This window comes from Helianthus annuus, chromosome 4 (assembly GCF_002127325.2).
Source record: "Helianthus annuus cultivar XRQ/B chromosome 4, HanXRQr2.0-SUNRISE, whole genome shotgun sequence".
In the NCBI taxonomy this organism is placed as follows: Eukaryota; Viridiplantae; Streptophyta; class Magnoliopsida; order Asterales; family Asteraceae; genus Helianthus; species Helianthus annuus.
This window is the reverse complement of record NC_035436.2, coordinates 191,620,564-191,638,128: the sequence shown is the minus strand read 5'-3', so window position 1 is coordinate 191,638,128 and position 17,565 is coordinate 191,620,564. Positions and strand designations below refer to the sequence as shown.

General features: G+C 37.0%; 3 protein-coding genes across 4 annotated transcripts; 1 reads left to right on the top strand and 2 right to left on the bottom strand.

The window, feature by feature from the left end:
• The first annotated feature begins 215 nt into the window (after positions 1–215).
• On the top strand, positions 216–5,391 carry LOC118491179. The gene is made up of 6 exons (XM_035988714.1): positions 216–1,555; positions 1,693–1,751; positions 1,905–2,033; positions 2,753–2,888; positions 4,268–4,655; positions 5,307–5,391. Exons 1-5 carry the CDS (start codon positions 845–847, stop codon positions 4,559–4,561), a joined length of 1,329 nt encoding a protein of 442 aa, XP_035844607.1. The 5' UTR covers positions 216–844; the 3' UTR covers positions 4,562–4,655; positions 5,307–5,391.
• A 1,028-nt stretch (positions 5,392–6,419) lies between these two features.
• LOC110937616 (beta-amylase 7) lies at positions 6,420–10,766 on the bottom strand. 2 transcript variants are annotated; one of them, XM_022180060.2, is made up of 11 exons: positions 10,379–10,766; positions 9,383–9,922; positions 8,782–9,066; positions 8,616–8,690; positions 8,300–8,503; positions 8,025–8,219; positions 7,755–7,919; positions 7,413–7,673; positions 7,102–7,320; positions 6,805–7,024; positions 6,420–6,703 (listed from the first exon to the last, which is right to left on the bottom strand). In XM_022180060.2, the coding sequence occupies exons 2-11, from the start codon at positions 9,836–9,838 to the stop codon at positions 6,675–6,677; spliced, it is 2,109 nt and encodes a 702-aa protein (XP_022035752.1). In that variant the 5' UTR covers positions 9,839–9,922; positions 10,379–10,766; the 3' UTR covers positions 6,420–6,674. The 2 variants fall into 2 exon arrangements, with proteins under 2 accessions (XP_022035752.1, XP_022035753.1); XM_022180061.2 differs by having other exon boundaries at positions 10,373–10,761.
• Positions 10,767–12,850: 2,084 nt separating this feature from the next.
• LOC110937618 (beta-amylase 2, chloroplastic) lies at positions 12,851–15,617 on the bottom strand. Its single transcript, XM_022180062.2, has 8 exons — positions 15,327–15,617; positions 14,958–15,029; positions 14,454–14,852; positions 14,204–14,368; positions 13,862–14,122; positions 13,542–13,760; positions 13,236–13,455; positions 12,851–13,037 (listed from the first exon to the last, which is right to left on the bottom strand). Exons 1-8 carry the CDS (start codon positions 15,534–15,536, stop codon positions 13,015–13,017), a joined length of 1,569 nt encoding a protein of 522 aa, XP_022035754.1. The 5' UTR covers positions 15,537–15,617; the 3' UTR covers positions 12,851–13,014.
• Between the last annotated feature and the right edge of the window lie 1,948 nt (positions 15,618–17,565).

The window sequence follows — 17,565 nt, the reverse complement described above, 5'->3', positions numbered from 1 at the left end:
ATAGAAAGTCGAATGTAAAATGCTTTTAAAGATAAAGTAATGTTAAAAAAAAAAATAATAATAATAATAAACAAAGGTTTAGAAAATACTGTTTTCCGGACTATAATGCTTTTAAGAGCCACCTAAATTCAATTTGAGCCTCACGTGAACAAAACTCGATCCGAATAATCATTCAACCCGACCCGAAAGCAAGAATATAATGTGCATCAGCCAGCAAGTTACATTAGTTTTAGGGGGTCGTGGCAGGCATATGCCAGTCTAGATTCTTCGTTGATTCAACCAAGTCCACGTTTTTAATACGCCACTCCAATCACTACCTGCTACAACTATTGTTTCCCCCTAATTTATTTTAGGGTTTTTCACTCGTTTCCGATCAAATTCCAACTGTCTTCCTTCACAATTTCAGGTGATGTTTCTTTAATCTACTCTCTGTTCCACATCAAACTGATTACATCAATGCCCATATTCAGATTTTAGCTGGAAATTCACTACCCGGTTTGTCTATCTTTTACCCTTTATGTTCTTGATCAATATTGTTATCATAAGTCCAAGAATCAGTTGTTGTTTCTTGAGGAAACCATCAAGTTCCAATTTTTATTCATACCCACTTGATTGATCCCTCACCCAGTTCATATAATTCTTATTTCTCCCTAAATTTGATAGTTTTTTTTTTTTTTTAATTTTTTATTAAAGATTCCGGTTTTATAGTAGTAATGTTGGGAAATTCTGTATGCAATTTTTTTTGATCTTTAAAAGGTTTTATAGATTCAACCCATGATCCTTTGTTATAAAAGAGTGATATCACTGGTTGTTTTAGGGGTTTCCTTGATTTGTTAATAAAAAAATGTCACTTGTTTGTGGTTGCCCTTGTCCAATTCTTGAATGTGTATACTGTTTGGGATGTGCGCGTTGGGCGTGGAAAAAATGTCTTTACACGGCGGGACACGAAAGTGAGAATTGGGGTTTTGCCACTGCGAGTGAATTCGAACCGGTTCCGAGAATTTGTAGATATATTTTAGCTGTTTACGAGTTTGACATTCGTAACCCTCTTTGGGCCCCGCCGGGAGGATACGGAATTGATCCGGATATGGTGGTTTTGAAAAAAGATTATGACGAAAATCAAGGGAAGGTGTCTCCTTACATGATATACATCGATAAAGATAATAAAGAAATATTTTTGTTAATCAGTGGGCTTAATTTAGCGAAAGAAAGCGATTATTTGCTATTACTTGATGATAAATTAGGGCAGACGAAGTTTGATGGCGGATATGTTCATAACGGGTTACTGAAGGCGGCTCAATGGGTGTTTGAGAATGAATGTGAGGTTTTGAAAGAGTTGGTTGAAAAGTATGAGGATTATACTTTGACTTTTGCTGGTCATTCGTTAGGGGCAGGGGTGGTCACTTTGTTGACCATGTTGGTGGTCAAAAACCGGGATAGGATTGGGAATATTGAGAGGAAGAGGATAAAATGTTTTGCGATTGCTCCGGCTAGGTGTGTGTCGCTAAATTTGGCTGTGAGATATGCTGATGTAATCAATTCCGTCGTTCTTCAGGTAAAGATATTGCTGCATATGTTTTTATGATAATGGTTCCTTGGTTGCTTTTCATCATAGGTGGAAAGATGGGTGTCGGGTCAAATTGGGTTGAGGGTCATTTAATTGATCTAATAAGCTTATCTTTATTGAACCAGGATGATTTCATGCCTCGAACAAGTGTAGCGTTGGAAGTACTCTTCAAGTCACTTTTTTGGTATGCTTCTGGTTAAAGTTTCGTATTAAAGTTTTATTTAATATTCTTTTCAAAAAGATGTTTTAGTTAATTTTATTCTAGTTGTATATGGATCCTTAAGAAAGACATTCTAATTCCATTATGTGAAAAAATTACCGTCTTTTTGGTTTGCAGTTTCCCATGCATACTATGTGGCACATGCATAAAGGAAACATGCACACTACAGGAGCACATGCTTCAAGATCCAAGGCGCTTATATGCACCTGGCCGCCTTTATCATGTTATTGTAAGGAAGCCATTCGGGTATGCCACGTCATCTTTTCATATACTATAATCATCTTTAGGTAAAATAGGAAAATAAAATATATTGTAATGGTAGTGAGGGGTGCAAACGAGCCGATCCGAGCCGAGCCCGAGCTCGGCCAGGCTCGAGCTCGAGCTCGATTAACTTATGAGAGCTCGGGCTCGAGCTCGGCTCGATTCGAGCTTTGTTTTCAAAGCTCAAGCTCGGCTCGTTTGTATTTTATCAAGCTCGAGCTCGGCTCGGGCTCGGCTCGTTTATTATCTATTAATTAGTATATTAAATAAAAATAATATAAATAATAGACTTTTTAGGCTTGCGAGCTCGATAAGTAAAGCTCGGGCTCGGGCTCGTTTACTAAATAAGCTTATTTTTAGGTTCGAGGTCGGCTTGTAAAAAAGTTTAAATAAGCTTGGCTCGACTTGGCTCGTTTACACTAAGGCTCGATAAGGCTCGACGAGCCTAACGAGCTTCACATGTGAGGCTCGAGCTCGGGCTCGATAAACAAACGAGCTTTGTTTTGAGGCTCAAGCTCGGCTCGGGCTCAATAAGGCTCGGCTCGTTTCAAGCTTTTTCTCGAGCCGATCTCGAGTAGCTCACGAGCCGCTAGGCTCGTTTGCACCCCTAGTAGTGCATACATATAGACGTATGAGGGATATGAGCGCAGTATTTGTATTTTTGGTCATATTTCAAGCTAAATTACCTATCTGCCGTTTTGCAGAGTTGGGAGAATTTCTCCTGTCGTGAAAACAGCGGTACCTGTAGACGGGAGATTTGAGCACATGGTTCTCTCATGTCATGTTCTTAGCGATCATTCTATTGCTCTCATGGAACGTGAGTTTACAAATGCACTCGATGTAAGTCCTCAATGCTCTTTGATCATGTAGTCGTTTATAAATAATGTTTTATTGTCACCTGTGTGTTTGCATTATTCAAATAAGATGACAAGAACTGATTTGATGGATGCAGAGGCGTATTTTAATATGTAAGAAGCAAATAATTTGACTTTCGAGGTCAAAAAGATACATTTTTGAGTTTAGAACTAATTTTGGTTTTCTTTTTTTTTTTTTTTTTGGAAAACGATCTGAAAATACAAGTCAACATAATGATACTGCAAATAGCAATAAGTTTACGGTTTTCTACAACGTCTGCATCAAAATAATTTATAATATAAATGTAGCCGTTTCTGCAAAACAATAATAATTTGGTTGCTTATTGGCTATGATAAATTGAATATCACAAAATGACGGGTTGTAGAGGTGTGATTCCAAAATTGATTTTATTATGATTATGTTTTATCTGTAACGTGTATGTAAAAAAAATATCAATGACTTAAAAAATGGGTTTTTGCCTAACAGATTGAATGTTGCGGCCTAAGTGTATCTCTAATGCATAAACTGTTAGATATTTTAGTGTAATCGGGGGATTGACTTGGTGATCAAAGCGAATAATAATACACATCAAGCAAGTTAGGAGGTGCGGGAGTGCACGCTTGGTTGAGTTATTATTATTATTCGAAGTGTATGGGCGGAGCCCGTACTCTACGGGGGTTCCAAGGGGGCAGCGCCCCTGGGAGCAGGGTCCAAGGGGCGGCAGCCCCTGGCGGGGTCCAAGGGGCAGAGCCCCTGGCTGGGGTCGAGCCAGAAAATTGCTTTAATAAAAATGTGTCAGAAAATTTTATTTTCTGAATTTTGCCACAATTTCGAAATGGCAGTTTTGTCCTAAAATTAGAGTTAACTGCCATTGGGCAGTTACACCCCAAAACCCAATTTTCGTATTCATTTTTTGATCACAATTTTTCTGGTTCATCAATACACACAAACAACATACACTAGTTCAAGTTCTCGAAATCAGAGTTGTATCCGATTGAATTATTCGGGTGAACCACCGAAATAATTTGATCTGAGAGTGATTACACGCCTCTCTGATCGTCCGGTTACTGAAAATTCCCCAACATAAACCTCTTAAAATCATTTATTATTGGTATTATTATTGAAATAATGTTTTTTTTTTGTTATTATAAATGACACTAGTTATTTAAGAAAATGTAAAACAGACAATTTTCTCATTTTGACCCGTTAGTCTGCTGGCCGGGCCTGTTTTGCGACATCTAGTACTCCTAATTATGGGAGTGATTTGGTTATGATTTTTTATCAAGTTTTTCGAAATTCTTGTTGACGTGAAATAAATGGGTTAAATAAACGAACCTAAAACATTTAATCTTGTGATAGATCAGACATTGAAGGAGAAAGATCGAGTGATGGATATCCCACCACAACAGAGAATGGAAAGAAGTTCATCAATAGCCGTTGAGCATTCAGAGGAACACAAAGCAGCATTAGCAAAGGCTGCTGCACTCGAAGTTCCGGAAGCTTACTCGCCCAGCGAATATGGAACCTTCCGGAATGTTCCAGAAGACACTCCTCCGATCGGGTCATCAAGAAGGAGAGAAAACTGGGATGAGTTAGCGGGTCGGCTTTTTGAGACTGATGAATCGGGTCAAATGGTGTTGAAGACCAATTGGTATTGAAAAGTAAACAGAAACACTTTTTTGGAAGAATATGTTATCTGCAGTCACCATTCTTTTGATTCATGCATTTGTATAGTTTCTTAGTTATAGCTTGGTTCAGTGCCGTTCCTACGTTTTCGGAGGCCCTAATCGAACTACGAAGTGGTGGCCCTTTTGCAAAATTATCATTTTCAACATATTTAGTAACAAAACCCTCCTCATTTATCCGGGCTTGGGACCGGCAATTATAAACTAAAAAGTTTATAATTCGCATATTTTTTTTGAAAGTCATATGTTTTCTATAATTATAGTATATCTTTAAATAAAAACTACTTTTCTAGCTTTAACCGAGGCAAATTGTTTGATGAAATTATCGTAATTAGCCCCAATTCAACAAATTAGCCCTAATTCAACAACTTAAAATCAACCCTAATTCAACAATTTAAAATAATCAAATAAGCCCTAAAGACCTAAATAACAAACTGAAATCAGCAAATTAGCCCTAATTCAACAACTTAAAATCATCAAATTAGCCCTAATTTAACAACTTAAAATCAGCAACTAATGAAATAAGCATAATCCCTAAACATGAGATTCAAATTGGCAAATACACCCCTGATCTATTAGAATTGGGTTATTAGGTTTATATAATGTTCATAGATGAGAGATTTGGGCCTGATCTATTAGAAAATTTGGTGGCCCTTCAAATTTGGTGGCCCTAGGCTTGGGCCTAGGTTTATATACACATAGGGCCGGCTCTGGCTTGGTTGGTGCTTGTTAGATGGTCCACTGGCTCATTTTCAACATTGGTTCGTCCATTTCAAGTATATTTAATTAAAAAAGTAGTTTTTTGTTGTGTCGAAAATTATTAGAAGATGCGAGTTGTTTTCACTAGACGTTACTAATGTTAGGGATAACATCAGTACTGATGCTGGACCGAACCAGTACTGAACAGGGGCGGACCTACCCTTTGGCTAGGATGGGCGGCCGCACCCCTTGGAAAAAAAAATTTAGTGTATATTTTAGGAAAAAAACCCGATCGCACCCCTTGAAAATATGGTTGAACACCTCATCCGCACCCCCAACAAATAATTTCTGGGTTCGCCACTGGTACTGAATAGTACCGATACTGAGATTTAGCTAAAAACAAGATCGAATACCATGTATGTTTGATCGGTACTGGTATGGTACAGTACCGTTAAAAGTCTCAAACCGGTACCATGCTGCACAGGACCGATACCGAAATTGAGCTAAATTCAAAACCGAATACTCTACTAGTATTTGGTACGGAATTTCTCATCCCTTAACTAATTTGTTATGTTGTTGCATAGGTTTTGAGTTGTATGAAAATGATCACTTTATTAAAAATATAAAATGAGAACTAGTATTCACTCGAAGTTCAACCTCTTTGATACTCGACATTTTATTAAGTATTTATACTGTTTTTCGAATTTAGTTATTAACTATCCACGAGAACATTGCTTTTAAAGAAATAATTATTAATTGCTGTTAAAGAATATATATAAATTCAATCTTTATGATACTTGTTAATTACCAACTTTTAATTGTAGTACCACATGTCATATTTTGGTTGTACTAAAATCAAACATGAAGTTAAAATCTTTTAAAATATTAATTAAAAAAAATACAGAGGTTTAACTGTCAATCCGTTTACAACCCAACAACAACTGTTTTTACTTGCTGACCCGTTTTATCTCGGGTTACACAGTTTTTAGTATGCCCATGTTAGGATTGATGTGCTGGGTACAAAGTAAATATACATATTGTGTTCAAGTTATCCGGTCCAACCTGTTAACCCGACAAGATATACATCCCTACTAAAAATCCTAAGTTAAGAATATAAAGTATTAAAAGTAGAGAACATAAATAAGCTGAAATCTCATTTAATTTCTGCAAATTTCAAGTGTATCGACAAATAATCTCAAATGTCACTATCATTAATAAGCCACTAAACTCACTAATTAATATACCTTCTGTTTCTTCGAGTAGACCTGGATTTCTACACTTGTATTCACATTTACAGCAACACAAAATAGGACCGGAGTTTCCCACTGTGATCGGGTTAGTATATATAATAATGCACATCTTGTGTTCCAAACGACGTCACGTTGGTCTACGCATGTATTTCAAGAACTGCCTCTCCTGCAATCGAGCCCATCAAACAATAAAGTCAAATAATCATCAGAAGAAATGCAGAAACGATTCTTACAACATATGAATTAGATGTGATTAGTGAAGTTTACCATGCATTCTCTTGATAAATCGTTCGAACTCCATAATATTATGAGGTTCCATGAGAAGTGGACCAAGTCTAAGGTAAGTAAAAGCAGAATAATGCCTTCCGTCTGGATCATTCTGAGGCTTAGCCTTCTCAAGTACATGATTATAACTTACTTTATCAACACATGGAAGAGAATTCTCGCTTATAATCGGTATGCAAGAATCCCACGCCGCATTCATCACCTGATTTCCAGAAAAACGTTGAATCATTTCCAACTACAAAACAAAATTTTACATCTTAGCCCGTTTCGTATACTTACTTGCCAAGCTAAACCATCGGGATCTTCAAGCACTTCTGAGGAGTCCATGTGCGGATCCGAGATGCCCATTTGAGCCAATGTAAAGTTTAACGCAACCTCGTGCTTCTTTAACATTTCCATAACCGGAGCATACCCGTCACGGTTAGATGGGTTGTAAAATCCAGCAGTTAACTCGGCAGCATGACTTTCGGTCTTGTACCACCAATGAATCCCTGGTAGCTACTCACAAATGAAAAAAATATATATATAAGAAATAGTTTTATCTTCATACTAATTTCAAGAAAAAGGTTATTTTTTTAAAGTCAACTGACCTTTACGGTAATGAAAGTTCCTTCAAAAGCAAATTTGGCAAGAGAAAGAACACGATCAGCATGATTGGTCAAAAGCTGAGAATACCAATTGAGGAAGAACCTGCCATAATAGCTATCGTAATCTCCTCCATTACAAAAGAATCCAGTTTCACGCGGCCGAGAATTATAGGAACCTGCGTTTTCCGGTCCTCTTGCCCAGAACGAGTGCCCCCGCGACTCAGCTGCCTTTGTCAGGCTCTTCAACATATACCGATCATAACACTGAAAAACCAACATTTTAATTGTTCAAAATCACACGATTCAATGTAAATGTTATTCAAGGAAAACAATACAAATAATTACCTGAAATTCACCAACACCTGGATATCTCCAACCATGCTTTACAGGATTAGATGGATATCGTAGTTCACCACATGGACCTAATCCAATTTCAATCATTGAGATGGTTCCATCTACAAAGTAGTCGTCAAATTCAACCCGAAAGCTTCTCATGTAGTCAAAGTAAACCTACATCATGTTTTGACAACATTAACATGCCAGATAGAGACGGTGACCTTAATGTGCACACTAACATGTCACGAAAAATAATATTATTAGATTCAATATTAGTACCTCTGAAGCTGTTCGGCCTCTTAGAACACGTTCTTTGTCAATCCCCCATGAGAGACACTCTGGGTTGTGTCTTCCGGATCTATCTGTGAAAAATATGTCTGGGTTGCTTCGACCGATCTCAGCCACCCAATGTGGTAGCGGTATACACACGTCATCACCCACATTTCCTCCGCATTCATGAAAAGACATCACTACCTGAGGCAATGTAGGTAATAATCATTGGTTTTGGTTTGGAAATACTCGTTGTTAACAGAAGCGCTTGACAAAATTTGTACCTGCAACTTGAATTTAAGCTCACGCGCCATCTGGAATAGTCTTTTATATCCCTTCCAGTTGTATTCTTGTGGAACATGTGCTTCCACTATGCCCCACCAACAGTCGATCATTACACCATCAACGTTAATTGACTTCAAGATCCTTAATTGCTTCAGAAGATTATCAGGATCAACAAGCTCACACTTCATATTAATGGATCCCAACTGTAGACGGATTAGTAATACATCACATACACATTTGAAAATATTCTTTTTCCTAGATATTGTCCAATAAGTCCTTAATTAAAAACCATACAACAAAAATATATGGACTTACAGGAAGTGATACATAAACAGGAACATAAGGAGTACCAGCAAAATCACGTTCTTGTAACTTTGACCGCATGTCAACCTAAAGAAGTTAAGAACATATAGTAAACAATATATACATAATGATAACATGCTCTGAAAACGAAAAGAAAACATAGAAATCATCCTCAAACCTGCCTACCGCCAACAGTATCTACAGAAACTCCTATAATTGGATCATCCTGACCATCAACTTCAACTCCCAGCATTTGAGACGATTGTGAATGAGTACTTGCTGAGGTGTCATAAGCAGAAGATGAAGGACCATAGAGACCCTTCATTTGGCATGCCTCGTCATTCATCCCGATTTGACAGGTGGAAGAGATCCCTCTAAGAGAAGCCACTTGGTTCTGCTGCAGTGGCAACGAGGTGGATGAAGTTACCACCGTAGTTGATGCCCCAGTAGCAGGTCTCACACCCTGTACATTATAACATCATATTACCGTTTTCACGTATTTAATCAAATAATCAATACACTAATCCTTTATGAAACAATTATAATTTAGAATGCTAACTAAATACATACATATTAATGTGTGTATGACAAACTAGGCATATGTGCAATTATTGCTCTAGCTAAGGAATTTAATGCAAGATAGTAACAGCCAGCAAGGCCTGACTATTGTGTGCTCCATGTGGATAATGAATGTACTTGTTGATAACAAAAAGCGACAGAAGCATCACGACATTTTGACACAAATAGCTGAATTTATCTTGACCATAGACAAATGATACCTGTGATCTTGAAGGAAAGGTGGTTCCATCAGGAAGAACAACCCAACCAGCTTCTCTAGCCAGGGCTGCAATCACATCATTAATATCGGCTCTAACCCTAAGATTATAATTCCCGTGTCTTCTAAGTCCTGCCAAGATCTTTGCAGTTATCGCTCTCCGTTGCCGTTCCCGAAGTTTTGTTCTCTCCTTTTCTTCTGTCGGTCTACACCGTCTCTGACCACCTCCTTGTGGGGTCAACTGATCTTGAAACTGCTGCTGATGTTGATGTTGATGTTGATGCTGAAACCTGTTATTGGTTCTGTTTGATGTAACAAGTCCACCGTCAACACCTACCATTGATGGTGTCGAGTTCCTTTCGTCATCATCTTCATCATTCTCACCTTCTTCTTTCACATCCAACCCCATGTCTTCATCGTCTTCTTCACTTGTCCCGAACCTCTGCATTTCTGTTTCCATATATTTGCAGACTCTGAGCGTGTGAGGGTGTTACTAAGCCCTCAAAATGCTATAAAAATCCCTCCATGATCAGCACCATAGATTCTGTCACATATTAACAATTCATCATCAAACTTAAATTAATAAAACACTTTATATTCATTACAATTTCTATCTAAAATCAATAAAGTAGATATATTTTACTTGATAAAGAAATCAAAAACACACAAACCCCCCTTTTTAAATCAAATTAAATAATTCTAGTGGCAGAATACAATTCCAATTATATAAAAGCATCAAATTATCATTACCTACAATCTACACATTCAAAAGTATGATTTTTTACACATTTTTTTCATGTCAAAAAATACACAAAAAAAGATCAATTATGTCAAAAATCACAATTATAATAATCTAGCATAATTCCTAAACAAAAACAGCTAAATTCAGCAACATTCAACAAATCACAAACTAATTATAACACTCTCAACATCAAAATTGAAACAATTTCTATTAAAATTCATCAAAAGGTGAAGAATTGAAGAATTTCGTCACCATTACATCATCAAAACTGTCCATCTTCTTCTTCATAAAGCTAGGGCAAAAGACGTTGCGATAGCAATAGCAATAGCGACACCTCCGTCGCGAATAACATGATAAGAGATCTAGAGAGAGAGGAGGTCGCCGGAGATCAGCATCCGCCGGAGAAAAAAGGACGCCGGAGGTACCGAAAAAGGGGGGAAAATGTTTTTTTTCCGGCGAGATTAGGTTAGAGGCACTCGTGTGAAGGGATTGGGTGTGTGTGAAGCATATGAAACCAAACGTGTGAGTCACACGATTTGTGCGTGCGGGAATAATGGGGCCATGAGGATTGGGTGTGTGACCAAAATACCCCCAAAATCATATTTTCTGGTTCATGCGTTTGGTTTTTTATACACTTTGTTACACCAAATGTTGTTAAAAATATACTTTTTTTTATGTATACGGGTATGGTATTGTTCGCGATATGACGGGTTAAACATGTCATGAATGCAAAGATTATGTTAAGACACAAAAACTAAACGGGTACATGTATTCGTGAGGTGACACAAACATGATTTGTTAGCCTAAAAAGTAGATTTTATTTTTCATATCATATTAAAGAAACACAAAAACTTAATACTCAATGTTCTTTTTAAGTCTTGATTTAAAATGCCTAACAAAGTATATTTACTTTTACCCTCTAAAGAAAACGTATTATATTTGACCTGACTGGTTTTCGAAAAAGAATTACGTCATAACGAAGAACAACTAAAAACGTACATAAAAATAAGCACGGAGCGTATTGTATTTGTCCCGACTCATTTCTGGGAATAAATAGAAGTCACGTCAAAACGTAGACCAATCGAAAACGTACGTAATAATAACTATAAGAACATGTTATATTTGACCCAACTCATTTCATGGAAAATTTTATGTCAAAATATAAATCAACTTGAATTTATACCAAAAGTCACATCAAAACGTAGATCAACCGAAAACGTACATAATAATAAGCATACATAAAAACACGTAAAATTTGATTACAAAGTTAAAGGGTTGTAAGTATAAATGCTAAAACTTGAAAAGTAAAAGTATATAAAAAGACAAAAACACAAAAAAGATTAAAAAAAAAAAAGAAAAAAAGTCAAGGTACTATTCACGCAAGTTGATAATTATAATAAATATAGATACAGATATAGATATAGATGATGATCTTTGAAAAATATATGAAAAAAGTGGGTTTACTTGTGGACTCGTTAGGTTAACTTGAACTTATGTCCATTTAGCTAAAAGTGTTTCGTGGGTCTGGACTTACTTTAACTCGTTAATACTAAAATAAAGCTCGTAATTCTCTTATTGTGTTCATGTGTTTTTATATCATGTTAAAAGTTCACACGTAAGTATAATATTGTATTCTAATGTTGAAGCTGAATATCACAAGGTAGCTAATATCGTTACAACTTACAAAGACATGTCACCTTCAAAATCTACTTCTTGAGTTTCGATGCCTTTACTACATTAACGTATACCACATTTTCATTTCTTTGAAAGAAAAAAAATGTGACGGGATAGCATTGAGTTCTTCATGTTCTATTCAGTTTTTAATATAATAACATTTGCTCTAGAGTTCTATCATTAGGCTGGAGGGTGTGGGAGGGGCTTTATCAACGTCATGTCAACGTCACGTCACACAGGCCTCTCCCCTTAACTTGAAGGGTGTGGGATAAAGCCCCTTCAAGCTATAGCGCCCCCCATTTAACCAAGCCTTCATCTCAATCAAAACAAAAGTGGCGCTACCATGATGAAGCCACAACAATGGAGCCCCCTCCTTAACAACCTAGGTGTGGTGATGGAGCCCCTATGGCGCTATACATGGCTAAGGTGGCATGATGGAGCCCTCCACACCCTCCAGTCTTATAGTTAAGTCCTTCCATTTCAATTATGGTATATCCAACTCATGGACTCCAACTTTTATATTACTTTGGGTTAGGCAAATAGACAAAATATTTATATTACTTTGGGTTAGGAGACAATTATGATAGTTGCAATTGGACTCACTTGGTTTATTGATTCAAATCGTTGAGGTAATCCGAGTGGCGATTTGCATGGGTTCAAATCGATGGTGAGAAGACTCAAAAGTCACACTTTTTTGGTTCAAAGGGTGGGTTCGCATTAGTTCAACACAATTCAAAGGGACGTGTGGTAAGTGGCAATTACAAAGGAATGGCCATGATGGTTCAAATGGTAGTTGTTAACAAACCATTGTCATGGTTCGATGTATTGTTATCCCAAGGGTTGAAGTAACATATAAATAAGAGCCAAATAAGAAGAAAACACCTGACCTATCTTCCATTCTTCATTTACATAAACCCTTTGTTCTAGAAGCAATATAGTCACTAATTAGTCACTTGACTCTTTTATAATATGCGACTAACAAACATTTTGTTGATAACGATCATGTTGTGCGACAACCCGTCCTTAGTGACAGGTCAAAATTAATCGATTATATTATGGAAATCAATATCAACGACACTTCCGATTTGTCACTGATTGTAAATGGACACAGGGTTCATATTCAAAGGACCTTACTTAAGAATTTCAAAAAGATTTCAGCTTTTACATAGCATACCAATCTACCATTAAGGTGTAGTTTACCAGGTAAGTTGGATCAAGTCTTAAAGATCCTCCACAGCTTCACCTGTTAAAACGAAACAAATTTATTATTACATGAGGATCATCAACATAACATATTAGCTAGGGGTGATTGATGCATAGACATTCATACTTCTATTTACCACTTCTTTAATCAAATGATTTTGATAAAGGACATGGTTTTATGAAAACGTTAAATTTAAAATCGACAAAATTTCAAATATCAAATGGAAGGAAGATTTACCATGCATTCTCTTGACAAATAGTTGAAATTCCCTCAAGTTATGTTCTTCAAGGAGAGCTTGATTGAGCCTAAGGTAGGTAAAAGCAGATAAATGTCTACCATCTGGATCATTTCTCGGTTTTGCATGTTCTAATATCTTGTTATACCCTTGTCTATCATAGCATGGAAGTGCATTTTCACTTGCAACTGGTATATCGGCATCCCATGCAGCATTCAGTACCTAAAACACATTTAAAAAAACAATACAAATTATATAAAAAAAAATACAGCAGTTAAAAATTAACTAGAGTGACCTGTTAAAACTACCTGCCAAACTAACCCTTCAGGGTCAACCATTGCTTCCGGAAAGCCCTCTTGCTGGTCCAACGTACGCAATTCAACACATGTAAAGTTTAAAGCAGTTTCATGCTTCTTTAACATCGACACAATTGGAGCATAGCCATCACGGTTGGCCCGGTTGTAGAATCCAGCTGTCAGTTCAGCCGCATGGCTGGCGGTTTTGTACCACCAATGGATACCTGATAACTGATCATCCATGAAAACTTTCAGGTGAATTTAATAATATATAGAAAATGCAATGATACAGGTTGGTTACAATTTGACCAGTGTCGAATAATTGACTTTACCTTTACAGCAATGGGAGTGTCTTCGAAGGCTAAATTGGCCATAGATAGTACTCTATCACCATGATCAATGAGATACTGGGAGTACCATTTTAGAAAAAATCTGCCGTACGCGCTATCGTATTCACCACCGTCACAAAAGAATCTGGTATCCTGAGGCTGGGAGTTATAAGAGCCTGCATTATCAGGTGGTCTACCCCAAAACGAGTGTCCTCTTGCTTCTGCAGCTTTCTCAAGACACTTTCTTAGGTATTTATCATAGCACTGCAAGGCAAAACAGATTTCGTAAATCAAAACTCAAAAGAAGAAGCAATTGGCCATAAAACTTTATTGATACATAAGTACCTGGAATTCACCAATACCAGGATATTCCCAACCATGTTTCGCAGGGTAAGAAGGGTAACGCAATTCTCCACAAGCACCTAAACCGATTTCAATCTCGGTAATGCTCCCATCCTGGAAGAATTCATCAAATTCAACCCGAAAGCTTCTCATATACTCAAAGTATACCTGCAAATATTATGCACAAAACAAGTATTAATTTCTATATTGTTAAATGTCACAGTGGAGCATGTATGCATGCATAATCTAATACCTCAACAGCAGTACGGCCTCTCAAAACACGTTCCTTATCGATTCCCCAAGTAAGGCCTTCGGAGTTTCGCCTTCCATCTCTATCAGTGAAATAAATATCCGGATTTTCTTGACCAATGTCTCGTATCCATTTAGGCAATGGAATATGAACATCGTCACCAACATTACCTCCACATTCATGAAACGACATTACAACCTGTAACTTAAGATCCAATTCACGCACTATCGAAAAGAGTTGCTTGTAGCCTTTCCAGTTATACCGTTGAGGCTCGTTAGCCTCTACAATCCCCCACCATGTATCAACCATTACACCATCAACATTAATCGACTTCAGCGTTCTTAACTGATCTCTAAGATCATCAACATCAACCAGCTCACACTCCAGGTTAATCATCCCCAACTAAATTTCACATAAACCGAAAACAAAACGCAATATCACGATTACAAGTGTTTCTAGAATAGATCCATTAATAATAATGTACATTATAACTGTTAACAAACTCACTGGTAGCATAACATAAACCGGAACATGTGGCGTGCCTGCAAAATCTCGTTCATCCGAGACAGTTTCAACTACCTACAGAATATAATTCAAATCAGGTTAAAACATGATCATTATGTATTCTACTACATAACCTACATTCACTTCACAAGTTCACAATTTCTTAAACCTATATTATAATCGTGACGGTCAAAACCTAATAATTGACTTCTAATCATTCTGTATTCTTCATAACCAAACTTCACATCACAGTTTCTTAAACCTAAATAATTGAATTCTAAAAGTAATAATAATTATACACATAACTACATAAGCATTAAGCTATAATATCCATAAACACGGTGATTAGTGATCGTAAATGACATTTGTTACCTGATGATGATCCGAGGTACGAACAGAATCATTTGATGCGGCGGAAACTGGAGTGAGAGAAGTGAAATTGGTGGAATTGAGGATGAGGTGATGAGAAGGAAGAGTGAATTGAAGAGCGGAAGGAGGATGCCGTGAGAGAAGAACGGCTGCAGAGGGAAAAGCCATGGTAGTGGCGCATTTTAGCAGAGAAGAGGCGTTTGTGATCGCCATTGAAGGTCATGATTGTTGCTCTGGTTATTGGAAATATAAGGAAGGGGAAAGAAGATGGCAAACAAACCCGTGATCCGAGATATTGAGATCAACGAATTTCAGTTTTTACGTAAAGATGTATTTCTAATTTTTCTACTCTATCCAACAAACTCTTTTCATCGTAGTATTGATCGTTTTAGGAAATCCCACCAATAGCAAAGCTAAGTTAGGGTCTGAGAAAGGTAAGATGTAGACGATACCCGTCAGGAATAGAGAGACTGCTTCCAGTGAGACTCCCGGCTCGATAGTAGTTTTGCATCAAACCTTGCTTGTTTGTTATCGACTCGGTTAAAAGCTTGAACGAGCTAATCCTTAATGAGCCCGAGCCCGAGCTCGAACCTAAAAAAGAGCTCGCTTAGTTATCGAACCCGAGCTCGAGCCTGAAATACAAAGCTCGTTTACGCTCGCAAGCCTAAACGAACCCAAACAAAATTTAAGTTTTTTATATATATAATATAAATTGATAATAATGAAAATAACATTGCGAGCCTAACTCGAGCCGAGCTTTGACTCGATTAAGTGATATTGAAGCGGACTCGAGCCGAGTCTTTAGCTCGTTTGTTATCAAAATAGCTTGAGCTCAAATAAGTAGGCTCGAACAGAGCCGAGCTCGAGCTTCATAAAAACATAACAAGCCGAGCCCGAGCTTAGTCGTACTCCAACTCGGCTCGTTTACACCTCTATGACCAACAGAAAAAACAACCTTTTTCAAGACAAAAGAAAAAAAAGTAACCTAATCAACTAATAACATGAGCATAAGCTTCCCACGGCCCGTGTAATTGAGGTTTTGGTTACTGTATGGCGATGATTAATTTATGTAATATATAATTTTTTGTATATATAGAAACTAGCTATTTATTTACATAATAATAATAATATTATTTTTATTATTATTATAAAATCAAGTTTTGATTTATATAAACTATATATTGAGGTTTAGGAGGGTTAAAGCGTACAGTGTCAAACTGTCAATAACGATAGTGTTTAGTGTAATCAAATTAACCAATTAACAACAGATGGTTTAACAATGGGGTGGTAGTTCATGGCAAAGACAAAGTCTTTAAATATCCGAGTTTGGTGGAGAGGAGATCTTGAGTTCAAGTCACACAAACAATAAGGATTAATCTGTCGTTAAAAAAAAGCAAGAGATGGTTCACATATGGTGTTTTTACTGGTTTGAGTTGGATTAAAGAAAATGTTTATATAAAGTGTATGTATATCATCCAACTACTTAAAAAGGTTTGATTTTATTAAAGTATTAAACTGTACGTATCACTTGAAAAAGAAAAGACTATAAATGCTACTCAGTACTCAGTAGTCTCTCTGGGTAATGGACCCCTAAACAGTGAACATCAACAAGGTTGGTAATGGGCAAAATGGGAATTGGGAAGTAAAAGAAACGAAGCTGGTATTGGGCCAAGGCCCGCTAGTACTCATTTATTGGGTAAGAGTAGATTAAAAAAAAAAAAAACAGTTTAAGTAGACTCAAGAGATAAGTACACCGACGTTCCTTATGTCTGCTTTACGAATTTGATCTCTAAATATGAGAAGCTGTGGGTTCACCCCCACTGTTTGAGGAGGGTAAGATGTAGACAGCCTTACTTACCTCTACCTCGTAGGAATAGAGAGATTGCTTTCAGTGAGACCCCGACTCGAAATGCACACGTAATCCAATTTAAACAATGTGGTAACATTGTTCGCACTCCTCACTTAAACAACTACCAAAACATATTATTTAAGGCTATGGTGATGATGTGGCCCTTCGGTTGAGTTTAGCGTTTAAGCATGTGCCAAAGTAGTCTTGGCCTGTAGCGCTTTATTTGTCCCATATCTCCACCTTGCCATTTGATGGAGCCATGGAGGAGCTCTCTCCCATGTTTTCTCTTTATAGCATTTTTTTTCTCTATGACATTTACAATTTCCTCAATATATTGCTAAATACACGTTGTATACAAACATGCATGCATAATTTGTCGATTTTGATACATAT